This window comes from Cygnus olor, chromosome 1 (genome assembly GCF_009769625.2).
Source record: "Cygnus olor isolate bCygOlo1 chromosome 1, bCygOlo1.pri.v2, whole genome shotgun sequence".
Lineage (NCBI taxonomy): Eukaryota > Metazoa > Chordata > Aves > Anseriformes > Anatidae > Cygnus > Cygnus olor.
The window spans coordinates 16,025,138-16,044,939 of NC_049169.1; the positions used below are offsets into that span (position 1 = coordinate 16,025,138).

The 19,802-nt window shown below is 43.6% G+C and overlaps 1 protein-coding gene across 1 annotated transcript in view; it reads left to right on the top strand.

Moving 5' to 3' along the window:
- Nucleotides 1–313: 313 nt before the first annotated feature.
- Nucleotides 314–19,802, top strand: part of KIF21A (kinesin family member 21A) — a 91,551-nt gene continuing 72,062 nt past the window's right edge. The window contains 1 exon segment of the mRNA XM_040544708.1: nt 314–726. Within this exon segment, the coding sequence (XP_040400642.1) occupies nt 683–726 (44 nt within the window). The 5' untranslated portion in view covers nt 314–682.

Consider the following 19,802-nt stretch of genomic DNA (forward strand, 5'->3'; position numbering starts at 1 on the left):
TGTCCAATGGTCAGACCTCACCTGCCCACCTCTGAGAGAGGCCAGGGCCTGGCAGCGAGCAGTGTTTGCTACCAAACAACCTGAAGCACAAGGTTTTTAGCATACTGTTAGAATTAAAACAGAAACAAAAACAAAAACAAAAAACGGGCTTATTCTGACAGAAAGCCTCCCTTAGGAATGCGGGTTGTTTTGGGCAAAACAACCGGGCTTGTCTCCTGGCAGGGGGTACCACTGGCATCAGAAATTCCTGTCAGCCGCCCACAGGGTTTCCAACTGCAAACCGGGCGTTTTGGTAGGGGAAGAGGACAGCAGGCCAGACCTCGGCCTGTGGGGTGACTGACAGACAGATGGACAGACGGACAGGCGGACAGGCGGACAGACTGACTGACTGACTGACTGACGGACTGACTGACTGACAGGCCGGCGGGCGGGCTGACGGCTCTCCCCGCCCAGGGCCGGAGCGGGGTGTGTGTGTGTGAGGGGAGGAGCGCCGCCACCTAGCGACTCGGGCACCCAAAATGGCTGGAGAGGGGAGGTGGAGGAGGTGAGGGGGGGGGGAGCCGCTGCCTCCGCCTTCTCCTCCTCCTCTTCTTCGTCCTTCTCCTCTTCCTCCTCGTCCTTCTCCGTCGCCAGGGGACCCTCCCCGGCGCGGCGGGGCCGCTCTCCCGGCCCGCCCGGTACCATGTCGGCCGGCCAGGACGAGAGCTCGGTGCGGGTGGCGGTCAGGTAAGAAGCGGGGTGTGTGTGTATAGGGGGGGTAGAGCTGCAAAACCCTAAAAATATCGTGGCTAACCGCGGCCACACGCTGCAAACGCTTACTCATCGGGGAAAGGCAGCACCTCGGCTCCAGCCGTTTGCATCGCGAAGCTCTGCCAGAGCAGCCTAGGATGATAAAGGGTTTTTCTTCTCCCACCCATAAACCTTGTACCTAAAATTGCATGGATGGGTTTCCATGAGGCTGCTCACACTACACATGAATAACTCTATGTAGAAGCGGTAGTGGGAGTGGAGCTTAAATCATTTTGAAACATCAGCTAATTCAAATTGCTCTTTTATCGGAGATAAAAATCTGGTGTTCATCAGTGAACTCTTGGCTCTTCTCGGTTTTCTATGGGAAGATATTATTTCATTGTTTGAAGAACTTCCAGATTAGCCCACGGATGTCTTTGCTTTCAAGATGCCTTTACATAATTCAAACATAAGAGGAAATATACCTACGCATGCACCCATATATAAAACGTCAATATTTGGGTTTTGGTTGCAATGCTGAATGATGACTTTTTTTTTTCCTTTAAAGAAGATTCTTTATGTTATATGCTGATATTTGGAATATTTGATATTTATATTATATGCTGATGCATCTGGAGAATTGTGCCACAAGAAAACAGGCTGTAGGGGAAGGTTTGTACCTACCAGTTGGTCTTTACTGCTTCCATTTCACCTTATTAGATAAATAGGGGTTGTGCAGGCAAACAGAGGGCATGGATCTTTTTTTTTGGATGAAGGCCGTAGGAATAGGCGATGCTGCTGAATGCTGTTGTGGGTACGTGCTTGTGGGGGCAACAGTTCAATAGCACTTTGGGTAAACAGAGAAATGCCGCCCCTGCATGCTAACATGGGGCTTATGCTGCAGTTGTTCATTAAAGTCTGCTTGCGGTAGCGTTGTCTGTGTGGAGAGATGCTTTTGAGAGTGGTGTATGTTGAAGCCCTTTTTCGCATAAAAATACAGGGAGGTATTATTCCAGAGCGTAATTAGGCTGTGTTTTCAGAAGGGAAAATATGAGATAGGTGTGATTCTAAAAATAGGGCGTGTTACAGGTTAGCAGACTGCTCTGTCATTTGAAGAAAATATTAAATATCTCCCGAGCCAAAAAAAATAGTGATGTAGAAGTTCATTTAAAATACAAAGGGTTGTTGTAACTAGGAATTAAATAAAAGCTACTGGTGCAAATAGGTTTATGGCTGTAGATGTGCGATGAATAGATTAGAAATAGTATCTGGCAAAAAATTTGTAAAAGTGAATTAACATCACTCAGCTGGATTAAAATAGTTCACTGTAGCTCTTAAAACAAATCCCAGATGTTACAAGGCACATTTCTGTAATATCTTTGTATAACTAACACCTTATATCTGAGTATAGTTCACTGGTAATGAGGGATTACATCTTTCCTCCTGTCTGCTTTCTTCCTCTGGAAGATTAACTATTCATGTACAAGATTTCTCCTTCTTCTCTGCTTAGAATTCATGAACAAAAGCGTGCACAATTACTCTTTCCCCACCAGTGACTCTGTTTAGATTGTTTTCTGCTGTTTCTGGTAGTGTGTTATAGGACCTCACAAAATACACAATGAGTTGCAAGACCAGCTGCATCAGCGCACTGCTGTACGGCGCGCTATGAAAACTCCTGCATTCTGTTTTCTTCTCCTTCTTCAGTTCTTTTGGGGAACTTGAGCTTAATTCAGTGATGATCTCCACTGTTGCGATGATTTAGTCTTTGTTTTGATATGTATGTTTTCTGAACATGGCTTGCTCAACAGGAGGACCAGCTTTTAGGTTGCAACCCACGTGGTAGTGGCTGAACCGAGGTATTTCAAAGGCGTATCGCACTGAACCTGCTGCAGCACTGAATTTGCTTAAACTTGAAACATCAGCTGAAGAACAGACATTACTGAAATGGTTTAGCAAATTGTTTTTTTTTTTCCCAGAACCTGGTTATCTCACTTAATTGTATACAACACCATTAAAAATATTTCTTTCCAATTAACACCACCTTTAAGCTATCATTTTGTATGCTAATTGCTCTCCATTTTCTTCAGTGTAATAATGGGTTTGTGAGCGATGAACTAAATACTCCGGTTTAGTGAAGCATGAAAGCTGAAAATAGTTTGCCATATAATCCAGTAACTAATGTTAAATTCCCCAATTAAGAAAAAAAATTCTTTCTTCATTGTCAACCGCCTCTGAAAGACTTCTGGACTCAGATTTTGATGATGGTCTGCTACTTCAACAAAGAGCCTGGCTCTTTGCATTCCTCTGTCTGACTGTGCATAGTGTCTGCTTTGAGATGAAATTAGAGAGCCCCTGTGATAGTTACCTAATCAGGTGGCTGTTTTTTCTTTTAAATGTGAAAAGCTATCCTCTTGGCAAATCTGAAATTACCGTCTTGCTTTTCAAAAAGTCTCTTCAGCAGCGTGTGAAGATTTTGCTGAGGAGGCTATGAAATGGTGGAAATGTTGGGCAGCTGTTTCTGGAACCAAGTCCATGAAAGGATGTCAGTTACAGTTCCAAATTTCTGCGTCTTGCCATGTTAGTGGTGTCTGCAGCCAAGGTATAGCGTACAGGTTTCCTGGGCAGGTGAAGGTCTCACGTAACATTGAGGATCTCACTAGCCAGCAGTTTGTGTCCGTGCTGCACGCAGGGTCATGGTGCGAGCTATCCGGAGCTTGGCTGGCGTCGCAGGGCTTGAAATAGCTCCAGGAGCGGAGGTAGCAGTGCCTGCCCTCGCTCCTTGTAGCTTGCAGTGGTACAGTTCCAGCATCCTACCAGTGCTGGTCTAAGCAGACCAGAAAGTTGGGCTTAGGTCCTTTGCACTTTTGGATGCAGGCTAGACAAGGGAACTGCTGAAGAATAATAATGTGTGGATGGAAGTCACCAGGAGGCTTGCTTGGAGGACTTCTCTCTGATGGAGCATGGAAAGATGTCTGTTACGTGGATCCTGTTCTGCAGAAGACGTCAACGCTGTAGTAAACGTCTGTCTTCTGGTTCTCCGAAGAAGGACGAGCTTGATTCACTCTGAGTCACTGAACGTCCCAGACACACAGATGATAAGCTTCGGTGTTGATTTGTAATGCTGCCTTGTCAGATGCTAAATGAAAAAAAAGAAGGAATAACGAAGAGCAATGTGAAAAGATGAATAGCTCGGGAAGCTGACCACCAGTCAAGTAAAATGGCTATTGACACGTGGCTGGGTGACACCTTGGGTGGAGTGGACAATAAAAGGACGTGAATTGGTGGTAGGTGAAGCTAAAGGAAATGGGGCTCTGGCATTGGGCGTGCTGTCTTGGTGAAAGATGTGCCTTCTTCCCTGCTTTGGCAAGATAACAAGAGTGCTGCTGCTTTGGCTGCTGCGATTGGCATCTCTCCTGTGTTCCATCCCTCGTGCCAAGACGGGGAGAACTGCTCCCCTCTTCCTCACCTGTGCAGAGTAGCCGGGGGATCTGGCCGCCAGCTCTTCCCCGAAACATCTTAAAAGTGCCCTTCTTGTACCCGCCCGGGGTGTCTGCAACACATCGTAGCACCGCTTCACTTCCCTGAGGTCTTGGTGTTTGCCAAGCATGGAAATGATGTGCGCAAAATGTACCGCCTCTATCAGGAAACTTCTTAAATAACAGGGGAAGTAGTAATTGTAGCTCAAGAATTAAAAACTTCCATTTCTGGCATTCCAAAAGGGGAGATGGGGTACTCTAGAAAAGCCTGCTGATTACTAATACAATTTGGGAGCATAAATTTAGCAACCAATCAAGCTGTTTGTGGCATGAAATCAGGACGCACTGTTAGCTTTTGATAAGGCAAACGGGCTGCGTTCAACCCGTGTAACCTTAGCCTTCCGAGGCATAGATTTGTTATGGAAACACTGGATTTGTTCCTACCCTGGCCCTAGTTCTTGAACTACGTGACCAGTTGGCTCTCTTCTGTGTTTTTTTCCTCCTTTGCTTGTTTCTGTGTTTTTTTCACCCCATCTGCTGTTTGTCTACCTTCTCACCTTTTGCATTCCCCTTCTCAGCACTTTTTTCTGATTGCACCAAAGTTGTTTTCCTCTGTGACAGACCCAGCTGTTGCACACCAGAAAATAAGCAGCTGAGTGGAGGGAACCTGGCTTTTTTTTGGTAGCTGTGCTTTGACGCCCTTCGGCTGTTGAAATTAATTTTCTTTCTTAGGCTGCTGTTCTGCAAACACTTAGTATTGTGTCTAAGCTTCCTGCCATGAATAGATCCTGAAATGTCAGACGAGTGGCCGTGTGTGCTGTGGTATATACATCGTAAGCTCTGGCGGGCAGAGGCTCTCGTTTGTGCTTCCCATACAGCGCTAAGCGTTCTCACGCTGTATAAATCAGTCTGTAAGTAGGTAAGCAACAGCAATACGTTACAGTACTGTGCATTGGCTCCTAAAAATGAACCAAAGATTTCCTTTTATTAGATGATTATTATCACCCAGCTGTAATTATGTGAAGGTTTGAAAGTTTTGGGGCAAAATGTCTTGGAAAGTTGAGTATTAATGAAGTTCAGTCTAGCAGTATGCAAGTATTCCCTGCCAAAGACAAAAAAAAATTGTTCAACAGTATCAAATAGTAATTTTTTGAGTCATGTCAGGTGTTGGGAAATGCTTCTTTTGGAAAGGGAGTCTGTTAATGGAAAGCTACAAAGGAGATTTTGTTTTTGGAAAGCTCACATTTCGTATCTTTTGTAAGTTTTGATGTTTCCCTTTGTACCGTGACTTAAACAAACATTCCCTTGTCCTTCACTGAAACTTTACGCCACTCCATCCATATGTTTTGCATTTCAGCTGAAAAAAACCCACAGCACCATCTGCTGCTGAATTAATTCAGGTTTCATCATATCTGACTCGATCAACCGTAACTGATGTTGCTTGGGGCAGGCTGAAATCTGTGATCTTGCTTTCTAGGAAATAAACTTGCCTTTCCACCACCCGTGATGTAAACACAAACTCATCCTCTCACAGAGGGGAAAAAGAACCTAGTCAGACATTTTCCTTGATGTTACAATTTCCATGCCAGAAGATGAATATATCTTGAATTAAAAAAAAAAAAAGGGGGAGAGGGGGGGGAAGAAAAAGGCAATGAGTGGTATCAGTCTGTCCATACTTGTGGGTGACTTGTGTTTTTAACTTGGCATTTCCTAAAGTTTGTAGAAGACTTGGGAGTTTAATTCGCTTCGAAAATCCGGTTTCCATTTGGTGGTATTTCCTTTGCTACGCTCTTTGGAGAGTTTGGGTTTAGGTTGTCGGCTCAGACGTTCCTTTATTACTGAGCTCCTGAAGGCTTCACATTTTCCTTTTTTTCTGTGTGACTTCTGCAAATTCTTCTACAGTAGTTGAATGACCCTTGTGCTTGGGATGGAGGCAGCCTCGCTCCCTCCCTCTGCTTTCCCTTTATTTGCTTTAAGTGTTTTACAGGTTGCCCTTGCTGCCCTGCCTGAGATGGCTGCTGGAATTCTTGCTTTCCTCTTACGTTACCTGACTGCTGCAGGGGAATTAAAGCCATTTGAGGTGCCTTTTTATCTGCTTAAGGAAAAGATTCAGTATTCTGTCATATCTGGGGCTGCTGGGGCACAGGATTTTTTTCTTACACTTATTTAATTCCCATGTAAAATACTTGCAAGAAGTTAAAAGTATTGTTTGAACTGGAGAACAAGAAAGTTTAATTAGAAATCAAACACCATCTGAACAAGTCCAGCAAGAGTAACTGCATGAGCTGTGCCTTTTCCTTGTGTCCTCTTTCCCCTCTACTCTCAAAATGTTTTAAATCTTGTTCATTTTCTTCCTGTTCTTCCTCCTTTTTTGTAGTCCTCTGTGTTTATTTCCAGTTTTCCCTGGTGAAACTTTGCTGAAAGAAACGTCTGCTCCTGTGTGACTAGAGGCAGAAACGCAGCCTTATTTTTCCAACCAGTTCTCTTGTTTGATGCATTTGCCATAGCAACGAGATGCAAATGGAGAGCAGTGAAAGGGTTTGCAGGTCGGTGGCCCGGTGACTTTGATGTGTGGAGAAGGCCTGTTCAGTGTGTGTTTTAAACTGTGAACCACACGCATTGCCTTGGAAAAATCCGTAAAGGGACATATTTGTGAAACTTTTCCTTCCTTGAAGTTGTTCGTGTTGGTCCTGAAAAGAGTAACTTCTTTGAACTGGTGCATTTCTTGTAATGTGTGATTAAAACCAGTCGTTTTTATAGGTCACAGGGTAAAAATCTTTCCGTATGCTGCAGGGACTGGTCTGAAGTGCTCACTTGCGGAGTGTGTGTAATTGGGGTGGGTGATAGGGGTTTGGAGTGCTTACATCCACGCCATGTCCCCTCTTAGCCATGTGTAGCCTCCAAACATAAGCCTTGGGAGCAACACAACCTTAGTAAAAGCTTCTGATATTATTGTTCCTCACACACAGTAATTCTTACGCATTCAAGCTGAAGAGTGCTTTCCCACTGTTGGCTTTAAGAATGGATTCAAGCATTTGTTGTCTAGATAATTTTTCTTTCTCACTGCTGGTTCTTGTGTTTGTACTGCTACAGGAATGCTACGTAGTTCAGTTGGTTAATAAATACTTAGCTCTTTGGGAGGACGTTTTACATTTAATGCAGATTCTCCATTCTTCAAGTCCTCCAGGTTTCCTGCAATACTTTCTCTTGTGTACGGTAGCTAGAAGGACACCGATCTCCCCCTCACTCCCCTTTCATTTATTTTTAGCATAATTGATCCTTTAAGAACATCAATAAAGCATGATTCTTGAGGTGGGTAAGAGTTGAAGGGCTGTAGCATGCTGGTTCAGCTAGCAGAGCTGAACACGCAGAAGGATATAGCTAATAGGACCGGACAGGATATGTTCCTCTCTCATTAGACATCTCAAAGTCTGACTCTATCTGTTCTGCCCTGGTTTCTTTTGATAAAGGAAGATTTTGTTCAAACATTCTTCTTAGTCTAGTTTGTCTAGACTAATCTAATACGGAGTTTTTGAACAAAGGTCTTCCGTGTCTTGGGTCAATGACCAACCACTTGGTTATTGTCTTTGTTGGGACAGAAGACAACAACCTGTGTATTTCTTTTGTCATTTTCATTCACTATTTTTTTTCCTTTTATTTCTATCCATGATAGCAGTCTTAAACAGAAGACAACTGAAACACCAAAGTTAATGTGGCATTTAAACCTGGAAAGCTGTATAGCTGCAGAGTATTAATGTCAGTCATGACATTATACTGAACTATGTAACTTGTTAGCAATGTTGATAAAGATGGATTTTTTTTTCGTTTTGTTTGTTCTTTAAAGTCTTATCTATACACATTACTTTGGAGACTAGGCGGTATTGATTGTTCCCCTATTTTCTTTTTCTAGTTACAACTATATCATAAGAGTGAATGATTGGTACATTTAAGAAAGGTTAATGTGTTTTATAAGCAAATTGTTTGAAGCACATGAAAGACCATGAAATATTTTCACACAGGGTTAAGGGGGAATAAATATCTGAATATATATTTTTTCTAGGCATGAGAGAAAAGAGAGAGGTTACACTTTCTATAGTTTGAAGAAGTAGTAGGTCAGAGAGAAGGCCACCTGTTTAACTTAAGTAACTAAAAGTGTGATTTACACTTCTGATCTAATCAGCCAGCTCGTCACTCAGGAACAATGAAACTGCCCTTGTGATCTTCATTAGCAGAACTTTGAGTTCAGCAAAAAGTGTTCTGGCTGGTGTTCAGTGAGCTCTAAAAATCAGATCAGAGGTAGGACTGAACTGGTATTGTCAGGTAAGTTATTTGATGTTTAGTTACACTGACAATTGTCCTCTTTTTTTTTTTTTTTGTTTTGTCCTCCCAAAAGCTTCAGGCCGATTCTTTTCCTGCTCGTGGCCCCTGAAGTGACCTACATTGGCTGGTCATCTAGTCAACCTGCTGTCTTGGCTGTGTAGGTCTGTTTCATCTGTTTTCCCCAAAGCCTTTGGGGAACAGACGGGCTCTTCATTGTTCTTTACATGTCAACAAATAAAGCCTTGCTAGGCCCAGAAGAGGAAGAAACATTCTACAGTTGAGAGGTTTAGATGAAAGTGCTCTGTTTGGTACTTTCAGCCCCAAAAGCAGGGGTTGATTTTAAACTCTTGTGACTGGTGAACACCGAGACATTTTGGGGGAGGAAGAGGAGACTTACAGAAAGTGGTGTTAGCCTATATCTTGGATACTAGTTGACTGAAAGTAAAGGGCAAGTGAGCTCTCTGCTGTTGTTATAGGCAAGAATTCAAGTGATTATAAATAATGCATAAAAATTGATCATGAAACAAACGTTGTGGCAAAAAAAAAAAAAAAAAGAAAATTAGTATATAGAGAAAATGGAGTTTTTATGCAAGGCATGAAGTAACTTATACCTTGATAATGTACTGATAATGTGTTGGCTGATGTCCAGCGTTCAGTTTAGGGTGCCACTGTTCGAGACAAATGCAGACTAATTAATTGTAGTTAGAGGCAATTCAGGAGAGAAGGGAGATGACTGGGCATCTAGGGAATGGGACCAGTTCCGTAATGTGAGAGATGGGAAGTGAAGACTGCAAAAAAACAAAACAAAAAACAAAACAAAACAAAAAAAAAACTGAAGCCAAACGCGAAGTAGAAGGGAATAAATTGTTCTTCGTGTTCCAGGTGAAATGGATAAATGTTAGTAGTCTTGACTTACCCTAAGAAAAGTAAAAGATAGGAAGGGAACTGTTTACTGATGTAGGGATGGATGTCCTGGAGCAGTTTGTTTGTGGAGCTGTGAAATTCTCCATAGGAGAGACTTCTAAAACCAGCTCAAACTTCTATCTGCCAGGAACGCTTTGGACGTAGCTGATATTGGTACAGAAAGGTAGAGTGGGTGAATAAACCCTCTGACCTTCCAGGTCTTTTCCATCTCGGTTGCCTGTAATTCCATGGAGCTGCATGTTCAGTGCCAAGGCCTGCATTCAGCAGTTGAATGATCCCGTTCAGAGGCCACAATGTGCTTACAGAGGTATGACAACGTCCACGTTAACAATAAAGCTTTGGAAATTTGGAAGGGTAAGCTTAGACTAATTCAAGTATGGAGGGAACTCAGGAGGTCATCCGAACCAACCCTCCACCCAAAGCAGGGTCAAAACTAAATTCAGGCCATGTTGCTCGGGGCTCTATCGAGTTATTGGGTCTTGGAAAAAACCTTCAAGAGTGGAGAGTCCTCGGTCTCTCCGGGCAGCCAATACATGGCTGTCCTCATGGGGAAAACGTTTTCCTTACGCCACCCTGGGAAGTCTCTTGCTTTAGTTTATGACTACTGTCTCGTGTTCTCCTAGCCTCAGTAAGGAGCTTGGCTTGGTCGTCTTGGTCATCTTCTCAGGTATTGGAAGAGAACAGGCAAGAGCTAAAAGCCAGCAAGATATTGAAGAACTATAGTAGTATATAGTCTTGAATATACAATATATAGTCTTGAAAAGGGTGAGATGTGGGGGAGGGCTTCAGCAAAGGGACCCCAGCCTCTTCTCCAGATGGGTTCTGAATATGAAGGACACAGCAGGGCCTTGGCAGACCGACGGGCATACAGTGGTGGTGATGATAAGGCTGCTGTTGGGAGGTAATGTGTTGTAAGCATCCGCAGCACGAAGTAGTGGAGGCTTTTGTTTCGGTTTGCATGGTTAATAGATTCTTTTTGTTCTGAAGTCTATTCCCTGCCACCCCGTGGTCTTGAAGGCTGCTTCACGATAGATGTGATGTTGCTGCTGTGGAGGCCTTTGGAGTGTGATTCAGTGACGGGTAACGATCTGCTTCCCTCTCCTCTCTGCGGGAATACTTGGCAGTCACCTTTGCCACAGTATAAGCTCATTTATGCTTTGGCCAAGCTGACTAACAAGAACAACTAACCTCCAGCACTGCTTAATGTTTAGTTGCTTTATAGATGTTCTTGCTTTCCTTAACAATCTCATAGAGTAATTGTCTCCCTGTCCTGCCCATGACAATTCAGGTTTCATTCTTTCAGTTTTGGTTTGTTCAATATATATTCTGTAAGTCAGAAAGAAACGCAAGCAGTAGCCATTGCTTTATCACGTGAAGCATGTGATGATCTTGTGAATACAACCAAAGCGTTGGTTACATATCTTGGAACAGTTTCTTATGACTCTTAAGAAATTAGTTATAACTCGTGCATTATCCATTTTTGTCCTGTCCTTGGAGAAATGGATTTTTAAATTTTCAAGAGTCTTTTTTTTCCCTCTTCTCCTCTGTATTTGTGTGCTCACATAATGACTGCTGAACATTGGGCAAAGTAACATTCAGTTTGGTTTGTGTTGTTGGATGCCTGCCTAGTATCCGTGTCTGAGTTGTCTGGTTGAAGTTCAGTCTGTTTGAAACAGAGGCGTGTACTGGGGGACCGGGGAAAGTCCTTTGAAGCTCCCGACATCTGCATCTTTCCTTGACAACACCTACTACTTTGGATTTCTCAGGCTGCCACTAGGAAATGCTACTGACTAACCAGCTTTATCAGATATGTCGAGGAAATTTGACGTAGTCTAGCCGGAAGACTCTTTTAATTTTTTATTTTTTATGCGTACTCTGTAATTTATACTTGCCTATTTCCTCTTTTAGCTTAAACTGTTTTTGGGAAGGCCGTGTGTCCAACCAAGGACTGTCAGGTGGGGCAGAACGCTGCTGATGGACGGCTCGACATCCTTTTGCGAAAGCAGCTCTCCTGTGTGCCCCCGCAGCAGAGAGGGGATGGTCACTGCAGCACAGCCATGGGTGTGAGAGGGCCTGCCCTCTGCCCCAAAGCTGCATCAATTGGCATCGGGGTGTTTTTTCCATTCCGATAATAGAAATGAACTCTGGGATCCTGACTGTTAACCCACTTTCTGTTCAAAATAGGCAACAGTGCTGTAATTTGAATTTAATGTACTAATGCATAAATGGTTTAGAGATAATAGCTGTATTTTGTATACAAAACTTGTACACTTGGCTTTCCTTTAGTCACTCTTACTGTTTTCTGTGGGGTATAGGGTTTGGGCTTGGTTCTTCATTGACAGTTAATGCTGTATTTGCTGCTTCATTGTCTCCAGTTTTGGCAAGATCTGTCTCTAGCTTCTGATACCAGATCCTCCAAAATAGTTTTGAATGCCACCCCTCAGAGCCAGTCAGTTTAAGGCATGAATTTAAGGTATTGTAACCCAGGGTTTCAGGTATTAATTCATTCAACTCATTGTGAGACATTTTCTCTCTGAGTCGCTTTACTTTTAGTACAATATATGAGTTGGATTGTAAAAATTTATTTTCCTTATCTGGTTGTCCTCTGAGGCTGAAGGCTCTATCTCTGGAGATCTTAGATGTAGATGTGGAAAGCACCAGAAGAAAAACTGGTGGGCAAAAACACACACTGATGGATTTATTAGCATGTGAGCACTGGTGTTGGTCGATGTAAAGTGATACTTGATGTACAACTTATAATGTGCTGCTGGGAGAAATAGCTGAAAGAGCTTTTGTGTTCAAGGGCTTTATTTTCTCTCTCGGAGAGAGAAGTGCTACAGTTGTTGCCAGTACTGGGAATTGTCTGGGTGTATGAGCTGTTTGGCTGGGCAATGCCGTATGTGACCTGTATCGTGGAATCACAGGATGGCTCGGGTTGGAAGGGACCTCAAAGCTCACCCAGTTCCAACCCCCTGCCAGGGGCAGGGACACCTCCCACTAGAACATGTAGCCCAAAGCCCCATTTATCCTGGTCTTAAACACTTCCAGGGATGGGGTATCCATTACCTCTCCGGGCAACCTGTGCCAGCGCCTCACCACCCTCTGAGTAAAGAATTTCCTCCTAACCTCTAATCTAAATCTCCGCTCTTTTAGTTTAAAACCTTTCCCCCTTGTCCTGTTATTATCTGACTGAGCAAAGAGTTGCTCTCCATACACCAGTGTCCCCAGTTCTGTGTGCCAGCATGAGCAAGTGCTCAGTTCGGGGTCACTGGCCGTCTCTCTTCCAAAGCTGGCACTGCTTAAAAAATCTGTGTAACTTGTTTTAGTGTTGTTGTTTGTTTGTTTTTGTCTTTCAGTACAGGACTAAGCTATAAGGCTTTGGACACCTGTCCCTGTTTATAGGGTCACCTCTGGTGGTGGAATATCAATAAGCTCATCTCCTGAGTATTTATTTGGTATGAATGTCTGTTTGAGTTGGGTCCAACTGCAGCACAAATGTAGGTGATGTCTTCAATTAATCTGTAAATAGCTGAAACGTTTTGTTCCCAAAGGAAATGGACCCTCAGGACTCTCCCTCTCTTCCCCTCCAGCTACGTAGGAATAACAAGACAGTGTAGCACCAGGGATTTTTCAGTTTTATTGTTGTGTCTAAAAAGGTCAAAAAAGACACAGCCAGAGCTTTGTTCCTTTCTTTTAATCCACAGATCTTTCCGGATATCCTCAATTATGTGCCATTACATATTGGGCTTCTTCAGTTCAGTATGCTTGGGAGTGACGCAAAAATCACAGGAGAGCTCCAGATTGCACAAGGAAATCGTTTATGTTGGTTTTAAGTTTTTTCTGTAGAAAAGAAAATCAATTTCTTTCTTGGGTCAGGTTTTTCCTCATTTGTTTACGAGCCCTGGTCTAGTTTGTTTGTTTTAAATTGTTAACTAAGGTAGGTGACAAGGGACTGTAAATGTCAGGTTCTCTCTTGATCCTTTTTTTCACTTAAACGTGGCTCTAGCAAGTGTTGCTGGTTGTTCCTGCTGTGGCAGCAGGTTCGAGGTGGAGTGTCACTGCCGTACCATTTTCCAGCTGCTGAATCGGTGTTGCTGCGTTTCTGCTGCCTTGGCAAGGCCCCTCTGCTGCTGTAGAGGGGAGCCAACAATCTCCCAGTGCTGCCGGAGCCTGGGAGTCAACAACCCAAATGCTCTGCTTTGCATCGGCTGCTAGGAAACGCAGGGTACGAGCTGGGAGTAAGTGGTTGTGGTACCCCAGGTTACGACGGTGGTGATGGGTGGTATAGAGAAAACACACAGGATTGTGTACATTTTTGATCCATGAACTCTGATAAGATTATCTGACGTGTTGTGTAACACCTGACAGCGGGATTTGATTGAGAATCCAATTATGCGTGTAGTTAGAGGCGTGCTTGTGTGTGAGGTGTAACCAGTCCTGACCTCAAACTTCACGGCAGGGAAATCCTCTCCTTTCATTTCCTTAGCTCCAGATAATCCCGCTCCCTGCTCTGAATCTCTGGCTCATTTAGTTTCAACTTGCTTTGCTTTCCTTCTTGGGCCGCTGGCTCTTAATTCAGAGGCCTAGCAATGGTTAACTCCGGTAAGTATGGTTGAGAAATAACCTATTTGTAGTTCTCCATGGGCCTTGCTAATTATTCATGTGATGAGGCTTATATAAGGGCCGCATTGCAGTTGCGCTTCATCTGATGACAGCGTTTTGTATTTCTGTGTAAACAGAAGTCAAGCGATAAGGCATGGGCCAGCAAAGTCTATAGGTGAAACCAGGGAGAAAGCAAACTTCGGGGAGGATCTTAAGGTGGTTCCATCTGCTGAACTGTTTCATTTTTTTAAAAATGAGATTTTAGAGTTTTTTTAATAACTGAAAGAACCTTCATTGCCATTGCTGTGCCTTGCTTTAGCATTTAAGATTCAGTAGTGGTCAGTTGGACCAAACAATATTTTTTTGAATAGTATGACTTAACAAAATACTAAAAGCTAAAACAGGACAGAGATTTTTCTCATCAGCTTTGACACTGCAATTGTAAAAGTAGGCTGTCATGTGAGAGTTATAACAACCTATTTCAGAGATCTGCAAATTCCAGAAGAAAACAAATAGCATTGATCTGCTAATGCCGTTTTAGGACCTTGATTAATACTGCTGGGCAATCTGTCTAGAATATGAATTAGCTTAAGAAATGTTGCCTAAATATTCCACTTTTCTCTCTAGGTACCTGTCATGTCAAAATATATGTTGGAATAAACAGCTTTCTACCTGTTCTCCCCATCTATCAAACTTTGTTGATGCTGCTAAAGGAGATTATTTTAAATGGAAACAGAGTTGGCCAAAACACTGGGCCTTTGTTATGCCTATGAGATTTGTATTCTTTTTTTGAGCCTCACGGTGGAGGCGGCGGAGGTTAGGATGTGGTGGAAGGCCGAGCTCATCCCCTGAGTGGAAATCATGTTGTGTATAGGTGTGGGAGGCACTTGGCTGATTCATTGCCATCAGTGCTGCAATGTTTGGAGCTTGCTGTAACATCGAGTGTTTGGGCTTCTTTGGGCTGGTGGGGAAAAAGCCCGGATCAGCTCTAACTCTGTGTGTGTGCACCTTTACGAAAGCACGGGCCGTAGCATGGGACTCTCCCAGGCCTGTATGTGCTGCCAGTATGCCATTACTGCTTTGTTTCTTGTGAATGTGTATAGTCGTCCCAGCAAAATTCTTTGTTGTAGTAGGTATATATCCTGGAAAACTTTGTGAGCATCTCCCTTTCTGCACTGAGCTGTTTTATGCCCAATTTAAGCTAAAGGAGCTCTTACCTTGTCTTGTGTTAAGGGTTCAGAGGAATCACAGAATCACTAAGGTTGGAAAAGCCCTCCAAGATCACCTGGTCCAACCACCCCCTACCACCAATGTCACCCACTAAACCCTGTCCCTAAGCACCACGTCCAACCTCTCCTTGAACACCCCCAGAGACGGTGACTCCACCACCTCCCTGGGCAACCCGTCCCAGTGCCTGACTGCTCTTTCTGAGAAGAAATGTCTCCTCATTTCCAGCCTGAACCTCCCCTGGCACAACTTGAGGCCATTCCCTCTAGTCCTGTCACTGGTTACCTGTGAGAAGAGGCCGACCCCCGGCTCCCAACAACTTCCTTTTAGGTAGCTGTAGAGAGCAATAAGGTCTGCCCTGAGCCTCCTCTTCTCCAGACACAACACCCCCAGTGCCCTCAGCCACTCCTCACAGGACTTGTGCTCCAGACCCTTCACCAGCTTTGTCGCCCTTCTCTGGATGCGCTCCAGGGCCTCGATGTCCTTCTTGTAGTGAGGGGCCCAAAACTGAACACAGTGCTTGAGGTGCGGCCTCACCAGACCAAGTACAGGGGGACGACCACCCGTGTGGAACGAGACATTTGGTCACAAACTCTGTGGTCGGGACCACAGCCATCTTGGTTGGTCCTCTGGACCTGATGTGCTGCAAAGGAGACAGTAACTGACGGCTTAAATTTCTGAGGTGATTTGTAACAGTTTTTATAAAAATGCTTGTTTTGAAAGCAGCTATTATACCTGCAGTGCATGCGGCAGCTACAAACGGTTCTGTGGACAGATTGCAGGTGATTTGCATCCATGGTTTCTGAGAGCGGCTGGGAAGCGTACGACATTGAAGTACTGCGTGCCAAGCAGAGCTGATTGAATTCACTCAGGATAAAGAGATGCGTTTTGACCTCGAAGAGGCTTGTCTGGACAGACGTTTCTTTCTGTCCCCAAGGAGCCGCAGCCGAGCGCTGAGCAGGCAGAAGGGCTCCCAGGATCAGGTGTTGCTGCTTTGTGTGTGCCGGAGCTGCGGGAGGTGGGCAGAGCCGCGGCCAGGCTGCGGCTGTGCACAGAGGGGCAGGATTGTTCCAGAGCTGTGGGCACGGCCTCCCCTGCACGCAGTGCGCAACGGAGAGAATTGCCTTTAGTCTGTGAGAGTAACCGTGCGATGGCCAGTGTTTTTGAAGTGCCCTTGCGTTAATAGTTCTGGTTGGAGTTGTAAGCTGAGCTGAACCTTAATGAAAAATTAAGCCCGCGGCTGGAATGTGAAGCAGAAAATACTTAGCCTCGCTGCTGGGCCAGTGCAAATGTAAGTTGTTCATAGCAGAACAAGTAGCAGGGAAGTACCTACCTACTTCTTTTTAGATCCTTTTCACGGTGTTAACAACGTAGCTGGCTTGTGAACCTGTCAGTTCACCTCGTGGTGCAGTATCTGGGTGCACTTACTTCATGAACGTGTTCTATCTCAAAGCTAAAACTTTGCTGAAATGGTATTACCACTATTCCCTTTATTAGTGGTTATTTCAAACTGTAGGCTTGCTAGTGCAGCAAGGTTTGTATGCTAGTAGCAATTAAACCAGGCCAGTGACTGAGTTCCCACAATAATTTCCACACTGAATTTGCTCAGCCTAGCCAGCAAGGCCTGCCCAGCTCTCCGCTAGAAGACCAAGCGGCCTCTTCTGTTTGATGTTCTCCAAAGTCAGGAGTGTAGGAGTGTGAAACTGGCCCGTACTTTCCTGGTGAGATAGAAGAGCATGTGCTGTCATGTTGTTACATTAAAATCTCTAGTGCTAGCTCAACTGTTAAGTGGGATATTGCAGTGAATGGGTTACTTCTATAGTTTTAACTTAGTGGAGAACTGGTAGGTGTGATACCAAAGCATCACATTTTTAACTTCCCTCAGGTGATAAGCGTCAGTCAGTTTCCAAACGAAGTAATTGTTTGCTTTGACTTAAGCCATTCTGGAATATGTTTCTCCAGCTTGACATGGAGTGTGTTCTTCCCTGCTGGCAGTGGGCATTGCCACCTTAGGTGATGTGGAGGCAGCCACAGGGGCTCCAGTTGTTTGCCTACTGTAGAAGCTTCAGCCCAAATCAACCAAATAAAAAGTTGAAATAGTCAATTTCATGTATTTAACAACATATGAAAATTAAAAATGTTTTAAAGTTTCTGGTTGATCAGCTGGAAAGTTTTCTCTGCAGTATCCACATCCAAATACAACTTTTCATTTTTAATCAAATTCCCCATTTTCTGACAGAACTGTTTTAACAAAAAGCCGAGTGCATGCCACAGGTATTTCACTCTGTGAGAAGTGAAGGCGTATAAATGAAAAGAAGTGGATTTGTCTGTGACAAGCTGCTACCCTGAGTCTGTGTAGTTCTATGTAAGTAGTGTCTGCAAAGTCCTTCAGCATGACTTCCTGCAGAGAGGGTGAGGGGCTGAGGATGTGAAATAGGGGCAGCTCGTCCCCCGGTGCCAATGTTGCTGCAGCAGAGCTGTCTGCCCCCTGGCATTGGGTTGTGAATTTGTGTGTGGAAACCGGCTTTCAGATAAAGTTCCTCCCCTCATCCAAAATCAGTGTGCAGTTGGGCTAACTACAGACCATAATCTTTTGTTCTGCTAAGTTTTGCACCTGGTTGAAACTTCATGGGCGGTGGTGTTAGAATCAATACCAAGAGACTCCCAAATATCTCAGCTTCTGGGGGGCTGGGGAGTGGAAAATGAAGATAAAAAGTTTGGGGACTGTCAGTTCCCATTTGCCTGAAATGCTTGCTTGCAACAAAAGAGCATCCAGCGTTGTACTGAGCGATCAATTCAGAGCATGACTCAGCGTGGAAAAATGTTACCTACTGCATTTCTAGCATAGTTCCCTGAATCGCTGCCTTTCAACTGACTTCAGAGGCTTTCTTCTAAAGCATCATCCGAAGCTGACCAAGAGCAGACAGGTGGTGAAGTCTTCACAGGGCGGCTGAATGCGGTGCCGCTGCATTGGAGCAGAAGGATGGAAGAATTTGTCCCTAATTTTTGATGCTGTTGCTGCTAACGTGGATGTTTTTGCAGCCTTGCAAATAGACATGAAGAAAATAATAAGTTTGGATTTGACATTCAGGCATATAAAAATGTACAGTTGAACCAAAAGGACTGAAGAAGGTGCATAATATTGTTCCTTTGTTTTGCAAATTTAAAAATAGATAGTACTAAGTGGGGTGGGTTATTTTCTCCTTAGTGCACAGTTACGATTTACTAGGCCAGGACTTGTAGTCACTGCTTGAACAGTCTACCTTCTGTTTGGAAACAGGGCAACTTCTGTTCATTAGAAACAGTCGACAATACACATGAAGAAATTTTCTGCAGTTTGCTTTGGAACGTAGTGGATCGGGTGTTATGGATACAACACTGGTGGGTTATTTTTTTTTTTAAAGTAGGGAGTGGCATAAGAGTCATACAGTAGATTTTGTTCCAAGAGCGTAGCTCTGAAAACTAAGAACGAAAGCACTGTTCAGAGCAGCTTACTAAAACACGGTTTTTAGCTGTCTTACCCTGTTGTGAAGTGTCTAGTTGCTATTTTAATAGTGTTAGGTAAGCAGTCATTTCAGTAATAATTAACGATGACTTGTAATTTTCTTTTAATTGACGTGATCCTCCTTTTTCTTTTATGGTATTATTTAACTGTAATTACTTGGGATGTGGCTTGTAGCTTTAGCTATAATAAGCACGTCAAAAACATTTTGTTTATTTAGAGTTACGTGAAATTGGGGAAACGTAACTCCTGGAGCTGTCGCTCTAGGTCTAAAGCAACCAACTGCCCTGGACTTAAGAGTATATAACTGAGAAGATACCTCCTGTGTAGAGGTGAATGAAATAAAACCAGTTTTCAAGTCTGCTACAAGCAGTAATTTCTGGCCTGTAGCTCTAGGGGTTGGAAGAGTGTATGGGGTGGGTGGTGTGTGGGCCTTAGCAAAAAGGAAAGGCAAATCTGAGTGAAAGAGACAGCTAGGAGTTATCCCTTGCCACAGATGTAGGAAACCCTTTTATCTTTGTTTAAAAATAATAGAGAGTGTGTCTTTTTTAAGAACTAAGCTCTTTTGAAGAGATAGTGGTCTTTGAGTAGGCATTCATTTAACTGTTAACAGGGAGAAACTGGATGAAGCCTGGTGTTGGCAGGGCTGAGATCTTTGGTCATCTGGATAATCTTGCCTTACATTAGCTTGTTTTATCTTTCATATTCAAACTTTTATTTTCCTATAGTGAATAAACATTGCTTTGTTTGCTGCTTATTAATGAGGATGCTTGCGGCACTCATTCTTGATTTCCCTGGAAGTGCTGGTAACTTGAAATGTGAGGAAGTTCATGACTGCATGCACTTGTTTTTAAAATAAATCATTTAATTGCATATTAAATACATATATATTTATATATATATAAAATTATTCATTTAACTCTACAGGTAAAGCTTTCTTTTTTGGGGGTGCAAATACAGTGTCATTGCTCTGGAAGTAGGAGTGTCCAACTTGTGAACCAGAAAGCCCTCATCAATTCTGT